Below are 18,866 nucleotides of genomic sequence, written 5' to 3'. Positions count from 1 at the left end.
ACCAAGCAGGCAGTGAGAGGTGGCAAAGGAGCTCAGAAGTCAGGCTGCCTGGGTTTGCATCCAGACTCTCCCACCAACTGCATAACCTCTCTTTGCCTCAGTTTTTGTCTCTGTCAAATGGACATAATAACGTAACTATTGGAGAAGTAGGATTTTGTGACGAATGATAATATACACAGTAAGCACTCAATAAATGTTAGCTATTAATATATTTGAGTCTGCAGCGCCGGGCTTGCTCAGTTGGTAGAGCATGAGATTCCTGATCTCCAGGTTGTAAGTTCGAGCCCCCATTCGGTGTAGAGAACTTAAAAATAAAATCTTGGGGCACCTGACTGGCTCAGTTGGTAGACTATGCAACTCTTAATCTCAGGGTCGTGAGTTCAAGCCCCACATTGGGTGTGGAGCCTACTTAAAATAATAAAAAAATAAAAAATAAAATCTTTAATATACAAGTATATATTTAAAGATTTATATTTAATATATAATATAAAGATAAATAATATAAATATTTTGAAATACATAGAAATGTAAATCTTTATATTTAATGTATATATTAAATATAAATATATATTTGAGTCTGGAGCTCATGGGTGAGGTCAGAAATAGACTCTAACTTTTGGAGCCAGCCTATATGGATGGTGTTTGTGACTAATACTGTAGGTTAGCCTCCATTCCCAACCCTCTTCTCGGTTGCCTTTCTCTACTGTCAAGACTGAAGAGGAGATGGGAGATTCCTCAGGCTCCCTTGCAGTTAGAAGTGGCATGTGACAGGGTGCCTGGGTGGCTCAGTCGTTAAGCATCTGCCTTCCGCTCAGGTCATGATCCCAGGATCCTGGAATCGAGTCCCACATCGGGCTCCTTGCTCAGCAGGGAGTCCGGTTCTCCCTCTCCCTCTGCCCCTGCTTGTGTCCCCTCTCTCGCTGTGTCTCTCTCTGTCGAATAAATAAATAAAATCTTAAAAAAAAAAAAAGTGGCATGTGACATAGCTTTGGCCAATGACTGTAAACAGGAATCTAATGACGGGATAATGGCAGGTGGTGCTTTCCCCCTTCCTTCTCACCTGGAACGCGGATGTCTTGGCTGGAAGCCCAGCAGCCAGTTCATGATGGTGAGGTAACCAGCAGGCATAAAAGGCCAGGAGAATCACAGAGACTCCACTTCCACCTTGGGGAGTTGCCAAATCATCCCCCATCCCGGGACTGCTTGATAGGTAAGAGAAACCAACCTCTAGTATGTTGAGACCACCAGAGTTGGGTTTCTTGGCCGGAGACGCTAATTAATGCCATGCATTTGAATTCCCTTGGTCATAAGTACCATGCAGGCAGAGAGAAAAAAGTGTGGCCGGGAAGCCAGGGTTTAGAGCTCAAGAGGAGGAGGAGGAGGAGGAGGAAGGCGCAGGAAAGCAGGAGTGGCCACGCGCGGGGCCGGCCGGAGCCCAGAGGGTTTCCCAGCAGGTGCGTCCAGGCTCGGCTCCTCCGGGCGCGGCTGTCACCTCGCGGTCCCGCCCCGGCCCGCCTCCTCCCCCCGCCCCCCCCACCCCCAGGCCGCAGATAAGCCGAGGCCCCGCCGCCCGCGGCCGCCGTCGCCCTGCCCCGCCATGCCCGCCGACCTCAGCGGCACCTGGAACCTGCTCAGCTGCGACAACTTCGAGGGCTACATGCTGGCCCTAGGTAGGGCGGGCCTGGCCTGGCCGTCCGTTTCCCGGGGCGGCCGTCTCCCCGTACCCCGGTACCCCCGTACCCCCGTCCGTCTCCCCCTCCTCCGTCCCTCCCGTCCATTCTCCATCCCCCCCCACTCCGTTTCCCAGTCTCCCCGTCCTGTGTCCCTACTCCCGACCATCCAGTGTCCCCCCAACCCCCTGTCCCTACATCTCCGTCTCCCCGTCCCCTCACCCCTTCCCCCTTCTCCCCGTCCCCCCTCTTCCGTACCCTCCCCGTCCATCCTCCGTACCCCCCTTTCCGTCCCCCCGTCCTTCCATCTCCCCGGTCGCCCGTCCGTCCTCCTCTGCCCCTGTCGGTCTCTACCCGCCCGGTGGCCAAGTCTCCTGTCCCACCGCGGACAGCTGAGGCGCCGGCCACCTCGCAGGAGGACTCGGGGGTCCGATCCCCGTCCCGGTCCCTCTGCGCCGGGGCTCTGGGTTTCCCGGAGCCCGGTGGCTCTGCTAGGGAGGTCGCCGGCCCTCGGAGTCCGAGCTCCGGGCTGCGCTGAGGTGCACGCGGTCCCCGCCGCCCCCAGCAGGCGACTCTGGTGCCCGCTAGAGTTCGGGAACCGCTTTGGAAATCTTTGGTTTTCTGACTTCCCCGCTCCCCTCGAGGGCTTGGGTGGGGACAAGAAACCCAGACCCCTTGGTGGCCACCCACCCTCGGCCCCAGGGACGCAGTGCCAGCCCGGGGAGGGGGCGGGGGGCGACAGTCCCGGGTGCCTGGAGGGGTTGCTTCTTCGCCTGAGAGGGAAGGGGACTTGGTGGCCGCCCGGGGTGTGTAAGGGGTGGCGGGGGTCTGACCCATGTCCTTGCTTCCCAGAGGGCTTGGAGAATGTTTCCCGCCCTTGATGGTAGAACGCCTCCCTTCCTTACCGGTTCCCAGTTTGTCCTGCTCTTACTGTCATTCTTCAGATGTGGGGCATCGGAGCACCTCGGTGCCGAGCGCCTTCCCCTAAGTGACACCCATCAGTGGCTAGAGCTGCTGGGAGCATGGGGACCCAGCAGCTGCTTTGGCTTCTCCTTATCTGACACTGGGCCTGTTTCTCCATCTATAAGTTCAGACGGAGGGAGGGGCCCGATTTTTTTTCTTTTCAAAAAAATTGTGGTAAACTATACAAGACATAAAATTGGCCATTTAAGCCCTTTGAAATGTACAGTTCTGTGGCTCCAGTGTGTTTTTAAGAGTTCTGTGCTTTTGGTAGGCTTCTCTCCTCCCTTCTCACACCAGGGAGGGAAGTCCGGGGCTTCTCAAGCTAACTGATTCAGACCGCGGTAAAACCCTGCAGCGGAGGAAGGACGTACTTTGCTCATCCCATCCTAGGTTCATGGGCTGGGGCCGTGTAAATTAGACGAACAAAAGACAGCTTAACCACCAGAAGTTAGTTGCACGTGGGCGGGGAGGGCACCTGGGCGCACTCAGTGTTGCGCGGCTGGAACTTGAGCGAGTCTGTGGGGCATCTTAGCAAAGAGCAGTAACTTTGTTGAGAAGTGACAAGACGGAGACTTTGAGTTTAGCTTCTGGGGAGCGAATTGTGGGGAAGGTAACTAACAATACAAGGGGCTGGTTGGGAAGGTTTATCATGGAAGTTCTGGGGCCATCTCTGGGCTGCTAAGAGACCAGAGCTGCCTCCCTAACTTCTGCCTGTCCTGGAACAGAGGGGAGAGGGGACAACTTGACAAATTTATGTCCTGCTTTTAGGCAAATGGGGGAGGGCAGAGAGCTTTGCTTCTGTCGGCTTCTTCCCAGGTACCTTCGGTTCAATATAATCAGTATGCCAGAGTGGCATATTTTGGGATGGCGTATCCTGCTCACCCTTCAACCTGAATCGCATTTCCTTTCTGTTTCCAATTCCTAAGTAGGAATGAATGCTTACGTTTCCCAAAGGTGGTAGGTCCTGATATTTTACTTATCTGCCCACCTCCAAATTAGTGGTGACATGGGACCCTAAGCGCTTTCTTCCCTGATTTATCTGGCTGCGATCTGGCTACTTGTGTGGGGGATAAAGGCTAAACGTCAGGTGATGGCTTCGAATGTTGCCTTGCTGTGTACTGTGTTTGTGACGATCTCCGTGGCTTTTAGAGCAAACCTCTGAGACAACAGGGAATGGAGTCAAGAGTCACCATTCCAAGTATGGGAAGACATCCTGTGCTAAGTCCGTCTGGTATCACAAAGCAGGCTTCCGGGCGCCTGGGTGGCTCAGTCGTTAAGCGTCTGCCTTCAACTCAGGTCATGATTCCGGGGTCCTGGGATCGAGCCCCACATCGGGCTCCCTGCTCAGCGGGGAGTCTGCTTCTCCCTCTCCCTCTGTGCTCTCGCTCTCTCTCAAATAAAAAATAAAATCTTTTTTTTTTTTTTTAATTTTATTTATTTATTTGACAGAGAGAGACACAGCGAGAGAGGGAACACAAGCAGGGGGAGTGGGAGAGGGAGAAGCAGGCTTCCCGCTGAGCAGGGAGCCCGATGCGGGGCTCGATCCCAGGACCCTGGGATCATGACCTGAGCCGAAGGCAGACGCTTAACGACTGAGCCACCCAGGTGCCCCTAGTTTCCCTTTTTGTTAAACGAGGTAGTTGGGCCGGATCGGATATTCTAAGTATCTCAGTTACAGACCAAGAGATCTCTTGCATTTTATATGATAGCTGAAATCAGACTTAAAACCTCTTGCCTGTTCCTCATAAGCTGGGAAGAAAGTGATCTGGCAAACATTGTAAAGAACACAGCCTCCAGGGTCAACCCAGTCTCCCCTGGGCAGATTAGGGGCTCAGGACCAGATGAGGGTAGGGTTTTGTTACTCAGAACTAGCAGGAGCTTCTTAGCTTGCACACTATGTGCCTCACCCCAGATCCCAGATCTACAGCATCAGAATCTGCATTTAACCAGATTCTCAGGTGATTCAGATGCCAATTAAAATTTAAGAAGTGCTGCTCTCTGATGTGTCAAGTGGTCCTTGGGACAACTGCAGAATGTAACTACAGTTGACCTTGAACACACAGGTTTGAACTATGCGGGTTTGCTTATATGAGGATTTTTTTTTAAATAAATGCAGTATAGAATTGTTCATGTATTTTCTCTTATGATTTTCTTAATGACATTTTCTTTTCTCTAGCTTTATTTTAAGAATATAGCATCTAATACACATAACGTACAAAATGTGTATTAACTGTGTTATTGGGAAGGCTTCTGGTCAACAGGAGGCTATTAATAGTTAAGTTTTGAGGGAGTCAAAAATTATACAAGGATTTTCAACTGAGCACACAGGTGCGGGGGGGGCAGTGTGGTGGTGGTGGTGGGGGGACTCCCCTAACCCTAACCCCAGTGTTGTTCAGGGTGAACTGTACTGTAAAACCTATTGTCCCTATTTATGTATGTTCTAATGCCAACTTATGCAGAAGTATTTAGACCTTTCCTGAGGACTTTTGCCTCTGCTAATGGCAAACCAATTTATACTAACTCTCCCAAAGAAGATAGCTAAATTAAGCTAGACTATATATATATATATATATATATATATATATTTTGACTATATATATATATTTCTTGAACAGACTGTAGTTTCACTGTGAATCATCTTGGTGGTCCAGAAAAATCTCAAGACCTGAACTTGAATTCAGGTGCTCCCAGACAGCTAGTAGCCTTAAAAGCAATTTAAAAAAACCCTCTTTGGAGGAAGAGAACGTCATGGCAGCTCTGTATGCACACTCTACAGAAACAATGCCCAGGAAATAATCACAGTCAAACAAGTACATACGGAGATAAAAAGGCATGACAAGAAAATTCTGGAAGGTGTTGCCTCTGTCTGTTGCCATGATTGTGGTGATAGTACCATGGGTGTTTGCTTAAGTCCAGACACATTAAATTGCACATATTAAATATGTACTGTTTTTTGTACATCAATTACACCTCAATAAAGCTGTTAAAAAATTAAAAGACCCTAATAGCAAGAACCCGTAGAAACAAGAACAACAGAAACAGGGTCTCCAGATACTGGGATTATCTGAAATAGAACAAGAAGCAGTTATGCTGAGCTTAATTATGGCAAAGAACCAGAATCTATACAAAGTAACATAGCAGAGTCGAGAAAGAAACAAATAGAAATTCTAGAATTGAAACATAACAAGCAAACTTAGAACAAGCTCTGTTCTTCAGATTCCCCTCTGTGTCCCATGTTTTCAGAGATAAGGATGCTCCTAACCTCCGTTGTAGAGAAGGCACCTCTCGTATGACGGTTTTAGGACCTGCTTAGGGGTAAGGTCAGAAAGCTCTTCTCCCACATACCATTCCTCAGATTCCTTCAGCTTGAACTATTCAGCATGCCAAGCTACCATATTTTGGGGGAGCGTGACCTATGCCCCATCAAGAACAGAGTTTCTGCCTAGGAGGATGAAAAAATTCTGGAATTGGATAATGGTGGTGGCTGGACAACACTGTGGATCTACTTACCACCCTTGAACTGTATGCCTAATAATGGATAAAATGGTAAATTTTATGTTAGGTATATTTTATTGCAAGGAGACTTTAGTAGAAAACCTACAGTAAATCCTATATTACATTTAAAAAAATTGAAACTCCTTTTAAATGCAGTCATTTGAATTGATTAATAAGTACGTTTTATGAATTAGCCTTCCCTCCTATCTTCACCATGTCTTATTGATGTGGGAAAGAAAGGAAAAAGAAAAATTAAATTTCCTTACTTCGTACAGCCCCTGGACAAGTCCTTGAAACAAGCAGAGTGACCTTCCTCTGGGAGCTCAGCTGCCTCAGTGTTGACACTTTGCTAAGGGCAGAAGGCAATCTTAGCCCGACCCCCAGGCTCCTGTAAGTCTACTTTAACTAAAATTCCTTTGGAAACTTCCTTTATCTCTACCCCCCAAGATACATATTGGCAATCATCCCCCAAGCATATGATCCACCGATATACATCTGAAGAGTCTCATGACTGAGTTTTTACCGAACAGTAATAAAGGACCTTTTCCTAACTAGCTAGACCCCCGGGATCCTGGAAACCTTGCTTCCAAAATACCTGGGAGACTTACGCTATCCCTGACCCCCTCCCAACTTGAAAGTCTATAATGGGCCACTCGTCATGACCCCAGTGCAGCTCCTGCTGCCCACGGGTCCTGTGCCCAAGCTTTAATAAAACTACCCTATTGCACCAAAGACGTCTCAAGAATTCTTTCTTGGCCATCGGCTTTGAACCCTAACATCTTTCCTACATCATTATGACTTTACACAGTGAACTAAAACATGTTTTGTTTTGTTTTTAAAGATTTTATTTATTTATTTGACAGAGACAGCGAGAGAGGGAACACAAGCAGGAGGAGTGGGAGAGGGAGAAGCAGGCTTCCCGCGGAGCAGGGAGCCCGATGTGGGGCTCGATCCCAGGACTCTGGGATCACGACCCGAGACAAAGGCAGACGCTCAATGACTGAGCCATGCAGGCACCCCTAAAACATGTTTTTTAAACACAAAGTTTTATACTTCAGGTGAGTAAAGATAGCTCCTATAATAAAAACCAGAGAATCCTTATCTTTTTCATTAGATGGAAGGAATATACAACCAGGACATCCATCCCTTTTGGTGAAAAACAGAGCTTGAGATCTCTGTCCTGGCTGAATATTTAACTTAACAAAGTGCTTAGTAAATTATACAATGTCTTACGTTTAGATTCTTTAAAAAAAATAAGCACATAGCACATAGAAGGAATTTATGACACAGAACTGGAATAATCAAGGTTCTTCTAGGTTCAAGAGGATTGTTTTCAGGGTGCCTGGGTGGCTCAGTCGGTTAAGCTTCTGCTTTGGGATTGAGCCCCATGTGGGGCTCCCTGCTCAGCAGGGAGTCTGCTTCTCCCTCTCCCTCTGACCCTACCCCCCCACTTGTGTGCACACTCTCAAATAAATAAATAAAATCTTTAAAAAAAAAGGAAGATTGTTTTCAATTTTCCTTTAATTGGAACAGATTCTCCTCTTAAAGGGAGACTTTGATTATTCTGTTTTCACCCCCCTTCTTGGTTATAAGCGCATTTATAACTTTGATCTCTCTACCCTTACTCCCGCCCCCAGTAAAAGGTATTTAAATATTTCATTTGCCTGAAGAGAGGGAAGGTCGTACCACAGCCAATAAGAAAGTGTCTCTCCTTAAAGCTACTGTTCAACAAACTCCAGGAATCTCCTCCAGCTTTAATCCATTAATGAATATCATTTAGGCACTTCCTGTGTATTAGGGGCTGGGCAGGGGGAAGGTATATAAAGAAGCAAAGAAAGTGCCTGCTGTCTGAGATTTCCTATTCCAGTGCAGAGGGAGGGCACCTCCCCTGCCCTAGGGCTTTGCACACACTAGGTGTGTGTTTAATACATGCAACTTGACAGAGGAAAAAGCAAATGGTAAGAGACATACAAGTGTGGGGGAGAAAATGCTATTCTTTGGATAAAGGCAGACAGTGGAAACCTTCAATTCTGGGTATTAAATAGTCATCAACTGAAACTACCAGCATTTCACTTTCAAAGAAGTGAGGACGGTAGGGCAACCTATATAGGTTTCATGGGCACAGAAAGCAGGGCTCCTAAGTTAAAAAGGCAATATGGGATCTGTGGAGGCAAATTATCTAAATCAGGAGGGTGTGTGCAGGTTCTTTGCCTTTGTTTTAGGTATCGATTTTCTAATTGGAACATTGGCTTAAACAATAAGTGAGCCATGCAGTTTTAGAATTATTCAGGATTAGGGTTAACTTTGCTTCTTTTTCTTTTACACAAGGATAGTTTTTCACACCAGAACCTGGGAGATCAGTGTAATTGTAAAACAATCTTCTGAAAGCCCAGCAACTCTGTTGAAGCCTCAGATCTAGTTTAAGTACTAATTCCTTAAGTCAAACTTTTAATACTAGAATGGATATTTACGTAATGCTATAAATGTTAAATTTTATCTTAAGAATTAAGCTAACAATCCTGGATGTTGCTGATCTACTTGAATATACAATATGATGTCAATTTTTTCATATACTTATAGAGAAAATACATTCCATAAGAAAATCACAGACAACACTAGCTCTTTAAACTGGATGGTGTAGGAAAAGAAGTGGTGGCCTGTTCTTTTAAAGGTAGAAGTGAGATGAATGCCTGTTAGCAGAGATAAGAGTCAAGTAAGGTATCAGAGAACACCCAGCAACACATCCTGTGATATGCCCCAGCCAGCAACTCTCTTGAGGGGGGAAAAACTCCTTTTGGACTGGAACTGATCTTGCAGCTCCCCAGCATGGTTCTGACATTGCTCTTTCGTAGCTTCTGCCAAATTGCAAGGAGAATTTGGACAAAGAAGTAAGTTTGCCTGCATTTTAAAGTCTGGAGGATAGGGAACCTGGGTGGCTCAGTTGGTTAAGCGTCTGCCTTCAGTCGGGTCATGGTCTCGGGGTGCTGGGATCGAGCCCCACATCGGGCACTCTGCTCAGTGGGGGGGGTCCTACTTCTCCCTCTCCCTCTGTGCTCTCCCCACCCCTCTCTCAAATTAAAAAAAAAAAAAAAGTCTGGAGGAGCTAACCTGGGGGTTGGGAGTTCCTGGTGGACCCCACAGTGGCCAAGGAAGACCCAGGGTATGAAGCTCCAGGCAGGAAGGAACCAGCTGCTAATGGCTGCTGGTGTTCACCATTCTGTCCCCATCCTCCTCCTTAATCCTGATGACTACGAGAAGGTGGTGGTGTGATCACCTTGCGCAAGATCACCATGTAAGCTGGGATTTAAAACCAATTTCTCTTGGCTCCAAAACCCACGTTGCCTCAAGATTAGAAGTGGCTTTGGGATTAAGGGTTAATGTGAACAGATGAAGTTTAGAAAAGTATATGTCTGTCGGCTTCTTTGAGATCCTGCCCTAAAGGGTACACACACACACACTTGTAATGGAATGCAAAATAGCTAGATCATCTCTTCCTTATGCATGAATGTCTTATTTCCTACATAAAAACCTAATGGTATGGAAAAGCATGGCTTGCCTGGATAAAAGCCTTACAAGCACAAAGCCATTTGGACCACTGAGGTCACAGCAAACATGGACTGGCAGAAATTGACCAGACCTTAAGCTGATTTAAATTTTGATCTTTAAGGGCACCTGGGTGGCTCAGTTGGTTGAGCATCTGACTTCAGCTCGGGTCATGATCCCGGGGTCCTGGGATCGAGCTCCTTGTGGGGCTCCCTGCTCAATGGGAAATCTGCTTCTCCCTCTCCCTCTGCCCCTACCCCTCCGCTCGTGCTCTCTCTCTCAAATAAATAAATAAAATCTTAAAGAAAAATAAATTCTCATCTTTAAAGCGACAAGCCCTAAGTAACAATTACAACATGGTAGTACAGATTATAAAGTTCCTGGCAATGAATCACTTCACAGATTTTCTTTTTTTTTTAAGTAATCTCCACACCCAATGTGGGGCTCACAGATTTTAAAAGTATAACTGATGTAAAGTAATAATCTAAAGTTTGTTTTTTGTTTGTTGGGTTGGTTGGTTGTGTTTGACTTACAGAATAGGGTTTAAGGAAAGTCAGCAATAACTATTTTAAATTTGGCTTGGTCTGTTTAATAATGGGATAAGTATTTTAAGGCTTTAGCCTCAGTGCTTAAAGATTGCTAAAAACCAGTAAAGACTGGATCATTTGCAGCTCAAGCTAAAACCTTGCATTCTAGGTGTATTAAAAAAAAAAGAGTTTTCTCAAAATAAGGACATTTATATTATTTTGGGGCTAATGAGATGCTGAAGGAGCCCTGCTCCGTGCTTGGCCAAGTTTTCTGGACTGGAAAGGCTTTCTGGGAAGCCCTGGGTGGCAGTTTCATGTCGGATGAAAACGAAATCTGTTAGGCAAACAAATTAAAATGGGGATCGGCACCTGGCTGGCTCAGTCGGTGGAGCGTGCGACTCTTGATCTCAGGGTTGTAAGTTCAAGCCCCACGTTGGATGTAGAGATTACTTAAAAAAAAAAACACCTTAAAAAAATAAAAAATTAAAAAATGAAACAGGGGTCAACTCTGGAAGCAAACTACCTTCATTGAGGCATGTAATTCTCTGAAATGAAGATTCTTGGAACTTTATTTTACATAATAGGATAATCCTAAATGGGAGAACCATGCATGCTCTGTGGCTCATGGAAATGTCTAGGTGATGAGCCAGCGTCGAGTAGTGCCTGACTGCCTATTAGACCATGTCACCTGCACCTAATAGTCCAGTGGCACCCATCTACATCTTCTTGAGTTAGAGCCCAGTGGTCCTTATGGTACCCCCACATTTCAACTCTTGATCCTCTCCGCTCCTCATCTCCCTCATTCTGCTCCAGCCACCCCAGGCTCCTGGTGGTTCCTGAAACCATCCGGCATACCCTTCCTTGGTGTCCCTGGGCTCCCTGTGATCTCTGCCTTACGCTCTCCCCAGAAATCTGCATGGTTTGCTTCTTCACCTCATTTAGCTCTTGCCCGAAGTGTCATCTGGCTACCTACTTAAGATAGCAACAGGTGCCTGGCTGGCTCAATTAGTAGAGTATGTGACTCTTGATCATGGGGTTTTGAGTTTGAGTGCCAAGTTGGGCATAGAGATTACTTAATTAATAAATAAAGTAGGGGCGCCTGGGTGGCTCAGTCGTTAAGCGTCTGAGCTTCACTCATGTCATGGTCCCAGGGTCCTGGGATCGAGCTCCGCATCGGGCTCCCTGCTCAGCGGGAAGCCTGCTTCTCCCACTCCCCGGGCTGGTGTTCCCTCTCTCTCTCTATCTCTGTGTCTCAAATAAATAAATAAAATCTTAAAAAAAAAAATAAAGTAAAATAAAACAGCAACAGTTACCTCTAGCTACATAATGTGCTCAAAGCTACTAAATGGGAAATGGGGTTCAAATCCACTGTCTATATCAAAACCTGGATATTCTCAGCATTCCATGTTTCTTCTGTGTGTGACTCTGTTTTAGGTTTATTTTATTTATTTTTTTAAGATTTTATTTATTTATTTGACAGAGAGAGACACACAGAGGGAACACAAGCAGGGGGAGTGGGAGAGGGAGAAGCAGGCTTCCCACTGAGCAGGGAGCCCGATGTGGGGCTCGATCCCAGGACCCTGGGACTATGACCTGAGCCAAAGGCAGACGCTTAACGACTGAGCCACCCAGGCGCCCCTGTTTTAAGGTTTATTAAAGATTTCGGGGCGCCTGGGTGGCTCAGATGGTTGAGCATCTGCCTTCGGCTTGGGTCATGATCCCTGTGTTCTGGGATCGAGCCCCGCATGGGGCTCCCTGCTCAGAGGAGAGCCTGCTTCTCCTCCTACTGCTCCCCCTGCTTGTGCTCTCTCCCTCTCTCTGTCAAATAAATAAAATCTAAAAAAAAAAAAAAATTCTAAATGGATAGTAGTATATGCATATTTACAGTGGCTTTCGACCTTTTTTGTTTAGAAACTGTTCAAATGCTTTTTTTTTTTTTTTAAAGATTTTACTTATTTGACAGAGACACAGCGAGAGCAGGAACACAAGCAGGGGGAGTGGGAGAGGGAGAAGCAGGCTTCCTGCCGAGCAGGGGCTCGATCCCAGGACCCTGGGACCATGAACTGAGCCGAAGGCAGATGCTTAACGACTGAGCCACCCAGGTGCCCCTGTTCAAATGCTTTTTAAAATTTAAAAAAAATTTTATTTAAATTCAATTCATTAACTATAGTATATTATCAGTTTCAGAGGTAGAGTTCAGTGATGCATCCGTTGTCCCTAACAAATGCTGTCTTAATCCAAAGTGTAAATACATAAAGCAGACAAAGGCTGAGTTGCTGTGTTTGAGTTTGGGTTGGGGCCTGAGTCCCGTCCCCTTGGCTTCCTTGTCCTCTTCTCTGCCTCTGGGGGGGACTCCCAGAACTGCTTCTTCCAGGCCCTGCTTCAGATCCATTACCTAAGGCACAGCCAGCCAATGACTCTTCCCTGAAAGCTGTTCAAGCTTTTTTTTTTTAAGATTTTATTTATTTATTTATTTGAGAGAGAGAGAATGAGAGAGAGCACATGAGAGGGGGGAGGGTCAGAGGGAGAAGCAGACTCCCTGCCGAGCAGGGAGCCCGATGCGGGACTCGATCCTGGGACTCCAGGATCATGACCTGAGCCGAAGGCAGTCGCTTAACCAACTGAGCCACCCAGGCGCCCCTGTTCAAGCTTTTTAATCAAGCCTCTGGATAGAGTTTTACCAGGACAACTCCCTACAGATCCAATTTCGGCAGCAAGCGGCATTGAAATTACAAAAGAAACAATAGTGATGAAATACAATGGTTCTGGGGAGCCTGGGTGGCTCAGTCGTTAAGCGTCTGCCTTTGGCTCAGGTCATGATCCCAGGGTCCTGGGATCGAGCCCCGCATCGGCTCCCTGCTCCGCGGGAAGCCTGCTTCTCCCTCTCCCACTCCCCCTGCTTCTGTTCCCTCTCTCGCTGTGTCTTTCTCTGTCAAATAAATAAACAAAATCTTAAAAAAAAAAAAAAGAAATACAATGGTCTGAGGACAGCTGCCAAATTCTTAGCTTTTGCATCTCGAGTGAATGTTGAGATTTCTTTTTTAAAAATTGTTTTTTAAGGTATTGACTTTGCTACTCGTAAGATAGCCAAGCTGCTGAAGCCACAGAAAGTGATTGAGCAAGATGGAGATTCTTTTACCATCCACACATACAGCAGCCTGAGGAACTACCTTGTTACATTTAAAGTTGGAGAAGAATTTGATGAGGATAATAAAGGCCTGGATAACAGGAAATGCAAGGTAAAAAAAAAAAAATTCAAATGATAACATAGGCTCTTGATTTTGCAAGATTAACTGGGCCTTCTTAGTACCCGTTGAGGAGCCTGCCAGGGCAAACCAGCCTCTTCTCCCCTCTCTCATGCAGAGCCTGGTCACCTGGGACAATGACAGACTCACCTGTGTCCAGAAGGGGGAGAAGAAGAACAGAGGCTGGACCCATTGGATCGAAGGGGACAAACTTCACCTGGTACTTGCCACATTTTGTTCTTACGTCCCATGAGATGATACAGTATTAAACCATGACAGTGTTCCCACCATTCCAACCCGCTGTTTTCAACTTGGCATGTTACCTTCCAGTGTCTGGTAAAGTAGTCTTTTTCATTTACGACAGACCATATTCCAGGTTTCAAAATAATTTTCCTGTTGAGTTCGTCATGTATTAACGGAAAAAAATATAAAGGGGCACCTTGGTAGCTCAGTCGGTTAAGTGTCTGCCTTTGGCTCAGGTCATGATCCCAGGGTCCTGGGATCGAGCCCCGGGTCAGTCTCCCTTCTCCGTAAGGGGCCTGCTTCTCCCTCTCCGCGCCTCCTGCTTGTGCTCTCTCTCAGTCTCTCTCTCAAATAAATTAATAAATAAAACCTTTAAAAAGAAAAAGAAAAAAATATAGTTCTTATAGATAATATATACATATATTACATTTACCTTAATATATGTATTTTATATATATAAAATAAGGTAGCAAACTGGCTTCATAATATTCTATCAGGTTGGTGAACTATTCATTTTTAGAAAACATTTCCATAATCTCAGTGTCCAGGAGTATTGTTTTTAGGGTGTTTTCTGCTACTACTTAACTTCATGTAAGTAGAGCCTTTTGCATCCGTGGATTTACTTCCTGAGGAAGACTTCACAGAGAGGAGCATTGTCAGAGCACGTCACGGCCGCTCTCTACTTAGTGGCCTTACTTCCAAAAGATCGTCTCCTTGCTGATGCCACCAGCACTTCATGAACATACTAGTTATAGCTCAAGCTAATCAATAATTTTGAAATATAATTCAGAAGGTATAGGGGCGCTTGGGTGGCTCAGTCGGTTAAGCGTCCGGCTCATGATCTCAGCTCAGGTCTTGATCTCAGGGTTGTGATTTTAAGCCCCACATTGGGCTCCACACTGGCCGTGGAGCCTACTTAAAAAAAGAGAGAGAGAGAGAGAGAAGGTATAAAATTGTACATCAAGGCTTAATTATGGCTTTTTTTTAAAAAAAGATTTTATTTATTTGACAGAAAGAGAGAGAGAGAGAGAGCAGGAACACAAGCAGGGGGATTGGGAGAGGGAGAAGCAGGCTTCCCGTTGAGCAGGGAGCCCGATGCAAGGCTCGATCCCAGGACCCTGGGATCATGATCCGAGCTGAAGGCAGACGCTTAACGACTGAGCCACCCAGGTGCCCCTAATTATGGCTTTTTAAATGAAAATTGCTTCCTGCCATATGTATTATAATGGCTTATGTTTCTCGAGTGATGATTTTTCACTCAATTACTGTGCTAAATCTTTGTATGCATTATCTAAGTTGGTTTTCAAGACAATCCTGTGAAAGGGACACTATTTTTTCCATTTACAAATGAAGAGACTGAGATTTAGAAATTCCCCAAGGCTGCCAAGTAGAGATTCAAATCCAGATCTGATAAAAATGTGTGCTTTCAACTCTATGCCTTTTTACCTTAATGTATGGAAATCTAAGCCGGACCCATGAAAACAAAATTAGAGCACTTATCTTAAAATTGGATGTGGGTGGTCTTTGAGGGTCTGGGTAGTCTTTGATTACAAAGGCATTGAATATATTTTGATTTTGGGGGCGCCTTGCTGGCTCAGACATGGAGCATGTGACTCTTGAGCTCGGGGTTATGAGTTCACACCCCAGGTTGGGTGTGGAATATTCTTTAAAAAAAAAAAAGATATTTTGATTCTAGATTGATAAATCTTACACTCTTCTGACAATAGAAACAAAATTAAGAAACTTGCCATCACAAAAATGTAATATGGAACTTCAAGGAAAACACAAATACGTTTGAGGACATACAGGCGAGTTGGCTGTAAGAAGTAATGTTCAAATCGCATGCATCCTTCTTGGCATATACATGAACTCTGCCCAAGCGGAGAATAGAAGGAGCCTTCCTCTGAGGATACTCACAGGGCAATCTCTCCATGCTGTGATATAATACAAAATAAGTATTTGGTCTTGGTACATGGTTCCTAAAACCCTCGGAATCTCCAGAGTAATTAATGAGTGTCTCCTGTAGGCTAATGAGATGATTGGTGGTTGGGGTCTCCCAGACGGCCAAAGATTTAATCAATCATGCCTATGTAATGAAACCTCCACAAACACCCCTAAACGAGAGGGTCTGGAGAGTTTCCTAGTTGGTGAAAACATTGATGTGCTGGGACAGCGTCATTCCTGGAAGGGGCATGAAAGGTCCGCACACGCACCCCCATACTGTGTCCTATGCATCTATTCGGCTGTTCTTGACTTGTATCCTTTATAATAAACCTGTAATGTAAAGAGTGAACCGTTCTTGCAAATTACTGGACCTGAGGAGGGGGTCATGGGAATCCCGTTCATAGCTGGTCCGTCAGAAGTTCAGGTGGCCTGGGACTTGGAACTGATGTCTGAAGTGGGAGCAGTTTTTGAGACTGAGCCTTACTTAACCTGTGGGGTCTGTGCTAGCTCTGGGTCGTTAGTGTCAGAATCGAATTGAATTGTTGGACACCCAGTTGGAAAAGACACCACGTATTTGGAGCCAGAAGTGTTGTGAGTAATAAATAATAATAATAGCCTGCATGCCCACTCATCTTCTTTCTCCTCCTATTCCTCCTTGTCCCTAGGAAATGTTCTGTGAAGGCCAAGTGTGCAAACAGACGTTCCAGAGAGCCTGAGCTGTATCCAGCCACAGAGCCCATGTGTGACTGCAGCTTAACGTTGAAATCTATCCCCAAGTGAACAGATGTTCGTCTGTCCTGGTTTGGCGATGGGAACTTGTGGTCGGAGAGATGTCCCCCAGCCTGTACCAGAAGTCATTTACTCTAACTGGGGCAAAACGGCTCCGTTTCAATAAACCTGTCCAACAACCCTGACTTTTCTTCCTTCTAAATTTAGTGTATCCCATTATTTGAAGAAGTATTTTGAAAGCCTTCTAGGTGCACCATGGACACACCAATGAACAGGATGTAATTCTGTCTTCAAGGTCTAGTGAGGAAATGGACAAAACAAGCATTGGAACCGCAGTGGTAAGTACAGGCAGCTATGAGAACTCAGGAGGGGAAACCTGACTTTTGGGGATGAGCAAGTGGCAGCAGGGGTCAGGGGTAGTGGAGGTGGTCTCCAGGCTCAGAACTGAAGCACAGGTGGGCAGGAAGAATCGGGAAGCATTCCAGGTAAAAGGCTGGGGGTAAGTTGGAGGGATGTTTGAGGAACTGAATGAATGTGTTTGCTGGAGCAGGGGTGAATGTGGATGGAATGGTAAGAGATATCAGAGGAGGCTGGAAGGCAGGCAGGGGCTCTTTCATGAAGAATCTGGAAGGCTGGGCGACAGCTAAGATTTGTCCCCAAAGTCATAGGAAGATGGTGCCTGGCTCTAAGCAGATCTGCACAGCCAGGTTGGCTCACAGAAAGGAACCCCAACTGCACAGAGGAGAAAGGGCTCTAGGTGGGGGATGCAATTTGGGAGCCAGTTTAGAAAGCACTGCTAGAAATCCCAGTGTGAGGTGGTGACGGTCAGGAGTACCTGGAGCCCAAGTCTCAAATACAGTGAATGGACTTGGGGCTGGAGAGAAAAAGCTAATCATGTAGGACCCAGACTCATAGTCCAAGGTGGTCGATGAGCCATGAGCTGTAGGGATGATGGAAGGGGAGGGGTCAAGGGAGATGCCCTGTTTGGGGTTCAGGCAGCTGTAGGAAGAAAGGTAGGAGCCAATCAGAAGGCAACACAGAAGAATGAGCTCTGGATCTTGAGGGGCCTGTGCCCAGTTTAAGCCAGGCCATCAGGAGAGGATAAGATGATGTGAAGCACATAAACTCTGCATATGGATGAGACTGTCTGGGACATTGTGTTTATTTATAAGTAATCTCTACGCTCAGGGTGGGCTCGAACTTATAGCCCCAGAATCAAGAGTGGCATGCTCTACCAACGGAGCCAGCCAGGCACCCCAGGGACATTGTGCTCCAAGTGAGGAGAGAGAAACCTGAGGCCCAAAGGGGTACACTAGCAGGGGTGGCCAGAGGGGCTGGAGAAACAGGGGGGCATCCAGGAAGCAAAGGCAAGAAACGTTTCAGGGTCCAGGGAGTGGTGGGCACTTGCTGAGATGCCCGAGGCAGCAATAAGTCAAGCTGGATGATTCTGCCTCGGTGAGGTTGGTTCAGGGGCAGGGCTGGTGCTGAGCCAGCATGCTGGAGGGTGTGGAAGTAGGGGAGGTGAGCAAGTACAGACAGGGAGCGTTTGGCTGAGAAGCAGAAGGAACGCAGGGATAGTTTCAGGGAGGCCTGCGAGGGAGTGACCGGTTCAGACGGGTGGGACTGCTGGATCAGAGAGTCAGCATGGGGTAAGGGAAGTCAGGAGTGCCCACGGTGAGCTAGGCTCTAAGCTGGGCTTTAGGGGCTCTCTGGACAACAGCTGAGGAAAGGTCTATGCCTGAAAGGAGCTTATAGACTCTAGAAAGTGACAGAATTCAAGAGGAAATTAAAGTCTGAGCATCAGATCTAACTCTTGCTTCAACTAACAGAAACCGACTTGTTAGTTTGACTTTAGAAGCAGTGACTTTAGAGCCAGAGAAAGTCAGAGGGCAATTGTGGGTCCAATTAGATATGGTGACCCCAAACAGAAAGACTATGAAATTGTTTCAGGGTCGAATCAGGTAGTAAGTGGATTAGCTGAGCTGGCAGATGGACACCAGATTTGAGAATTATGTGGTGAGTAATCTCTCTTTTCTTTTTGGTGCAAAATGGTGGTTTACTAAAGCCCAGGGACAGGACCTGTGGGCAGAAAGAGCTGCAGCACTGGGGTCTGGAGGAGTGGTGATTACATACTCAGGACTTGGAGGAAGTAAGGAAAAGGGAGGTTTCAAAAGAACTTTCATATGCTAAAGAGGACCGACCTACAAGATACCAGAGGCCTTGACATTGTCAAGGTAAGGTCGTTTTCCCCTCTAGCAAGGTATTAACATTAAGATAGTTGGGACATCCCTGGAAGAATGCCACACATTTCCCACCCTGGGGGTGGGGGCAGGTTGCAGGGTGTCAGCTTGTGCTTTGTCTTCAGCTAGCCTTCTGCTCCATCATTCCCCGCCCTGAACAATTTTGACCCTTAAATCTTTAAGGTGGTTAGGTGGAAGGTGGTGAGGGTGGAAGGTCGCATGTTCTGTAACGTCTTCCTGCTGAATAGGGGCGTAGAGATGTCCCTA

At 46.4% G+C, this 18,866-nt stretch overlaps 1 protein-coding gene across 1 annotated transcript; it reads left to right on the top strand.

The window, feature by feature from the left end:
* Positions 1-1,597: 1,597 nt before the first annotated feature.
* On the top strand, positions 1,598-16,524 carry RBP7 (retinol binding protein 7). Its single transcript, XM_032393943.1, has 4 exons — positions 1,598-1,670; positions 13,259-13,437; positions 13,562-13,663; positions 16,296-16,524. The coding sequence occupies exons 1-4, from the start codon at positions 1,598-1,600 to the stop codon at positions 16,344-16,346; spliced, it is 405 nt and encodes a 134-aa protein (XP_032249834.1). The 3' UTR covers positions 16,347-16,524.
* Positions 16,525-18,866: the final 2,342 nt, after the last annotated feature.

Source organism: Phoca vitulina, unplaced genomic scaffold, assembly GCF_004348235.1.
Source record: "Phoca vitulina isolate PV1807 unplaced genomic scaffold, GSC_HSeal_1.0 scaffold2, whole genome shotgun sequence".
NCBI lineage: Eukaryota > Metazoa > Chordata > Mammalia > Carnivora > Phocidae > Phoca > Phoca vitulina.
This window is presented reverse-complemented; position numbering and strand designations above follow the sequence as displayed.

Excerpts from the sequence above, each read along its gene's own strand:
- RBP7 (XM_032393943.1), top strand. The coding sequence starts at position 1,598 with ATGCCCGCCGACCTCAGCGGCACCTGGAACCTGCTCAGCTGCGACAAC. Across the intron at positions 1,671-13,258 it reads GGGCTACATGCTGGCCCTAG|GTATTGACTTTGCTACTCGT; the intron begins GTAGGGCGGGCC and ends TTGTTTTTTAAG. Across the intron at positions 13,438-13,561 it reads TGGATAACAGGAAATGCAAG|AGCCTGGTCACCTGGGACAA; the intron begins GTAAAAAAAAAA and ends TCTCTCATGCAG.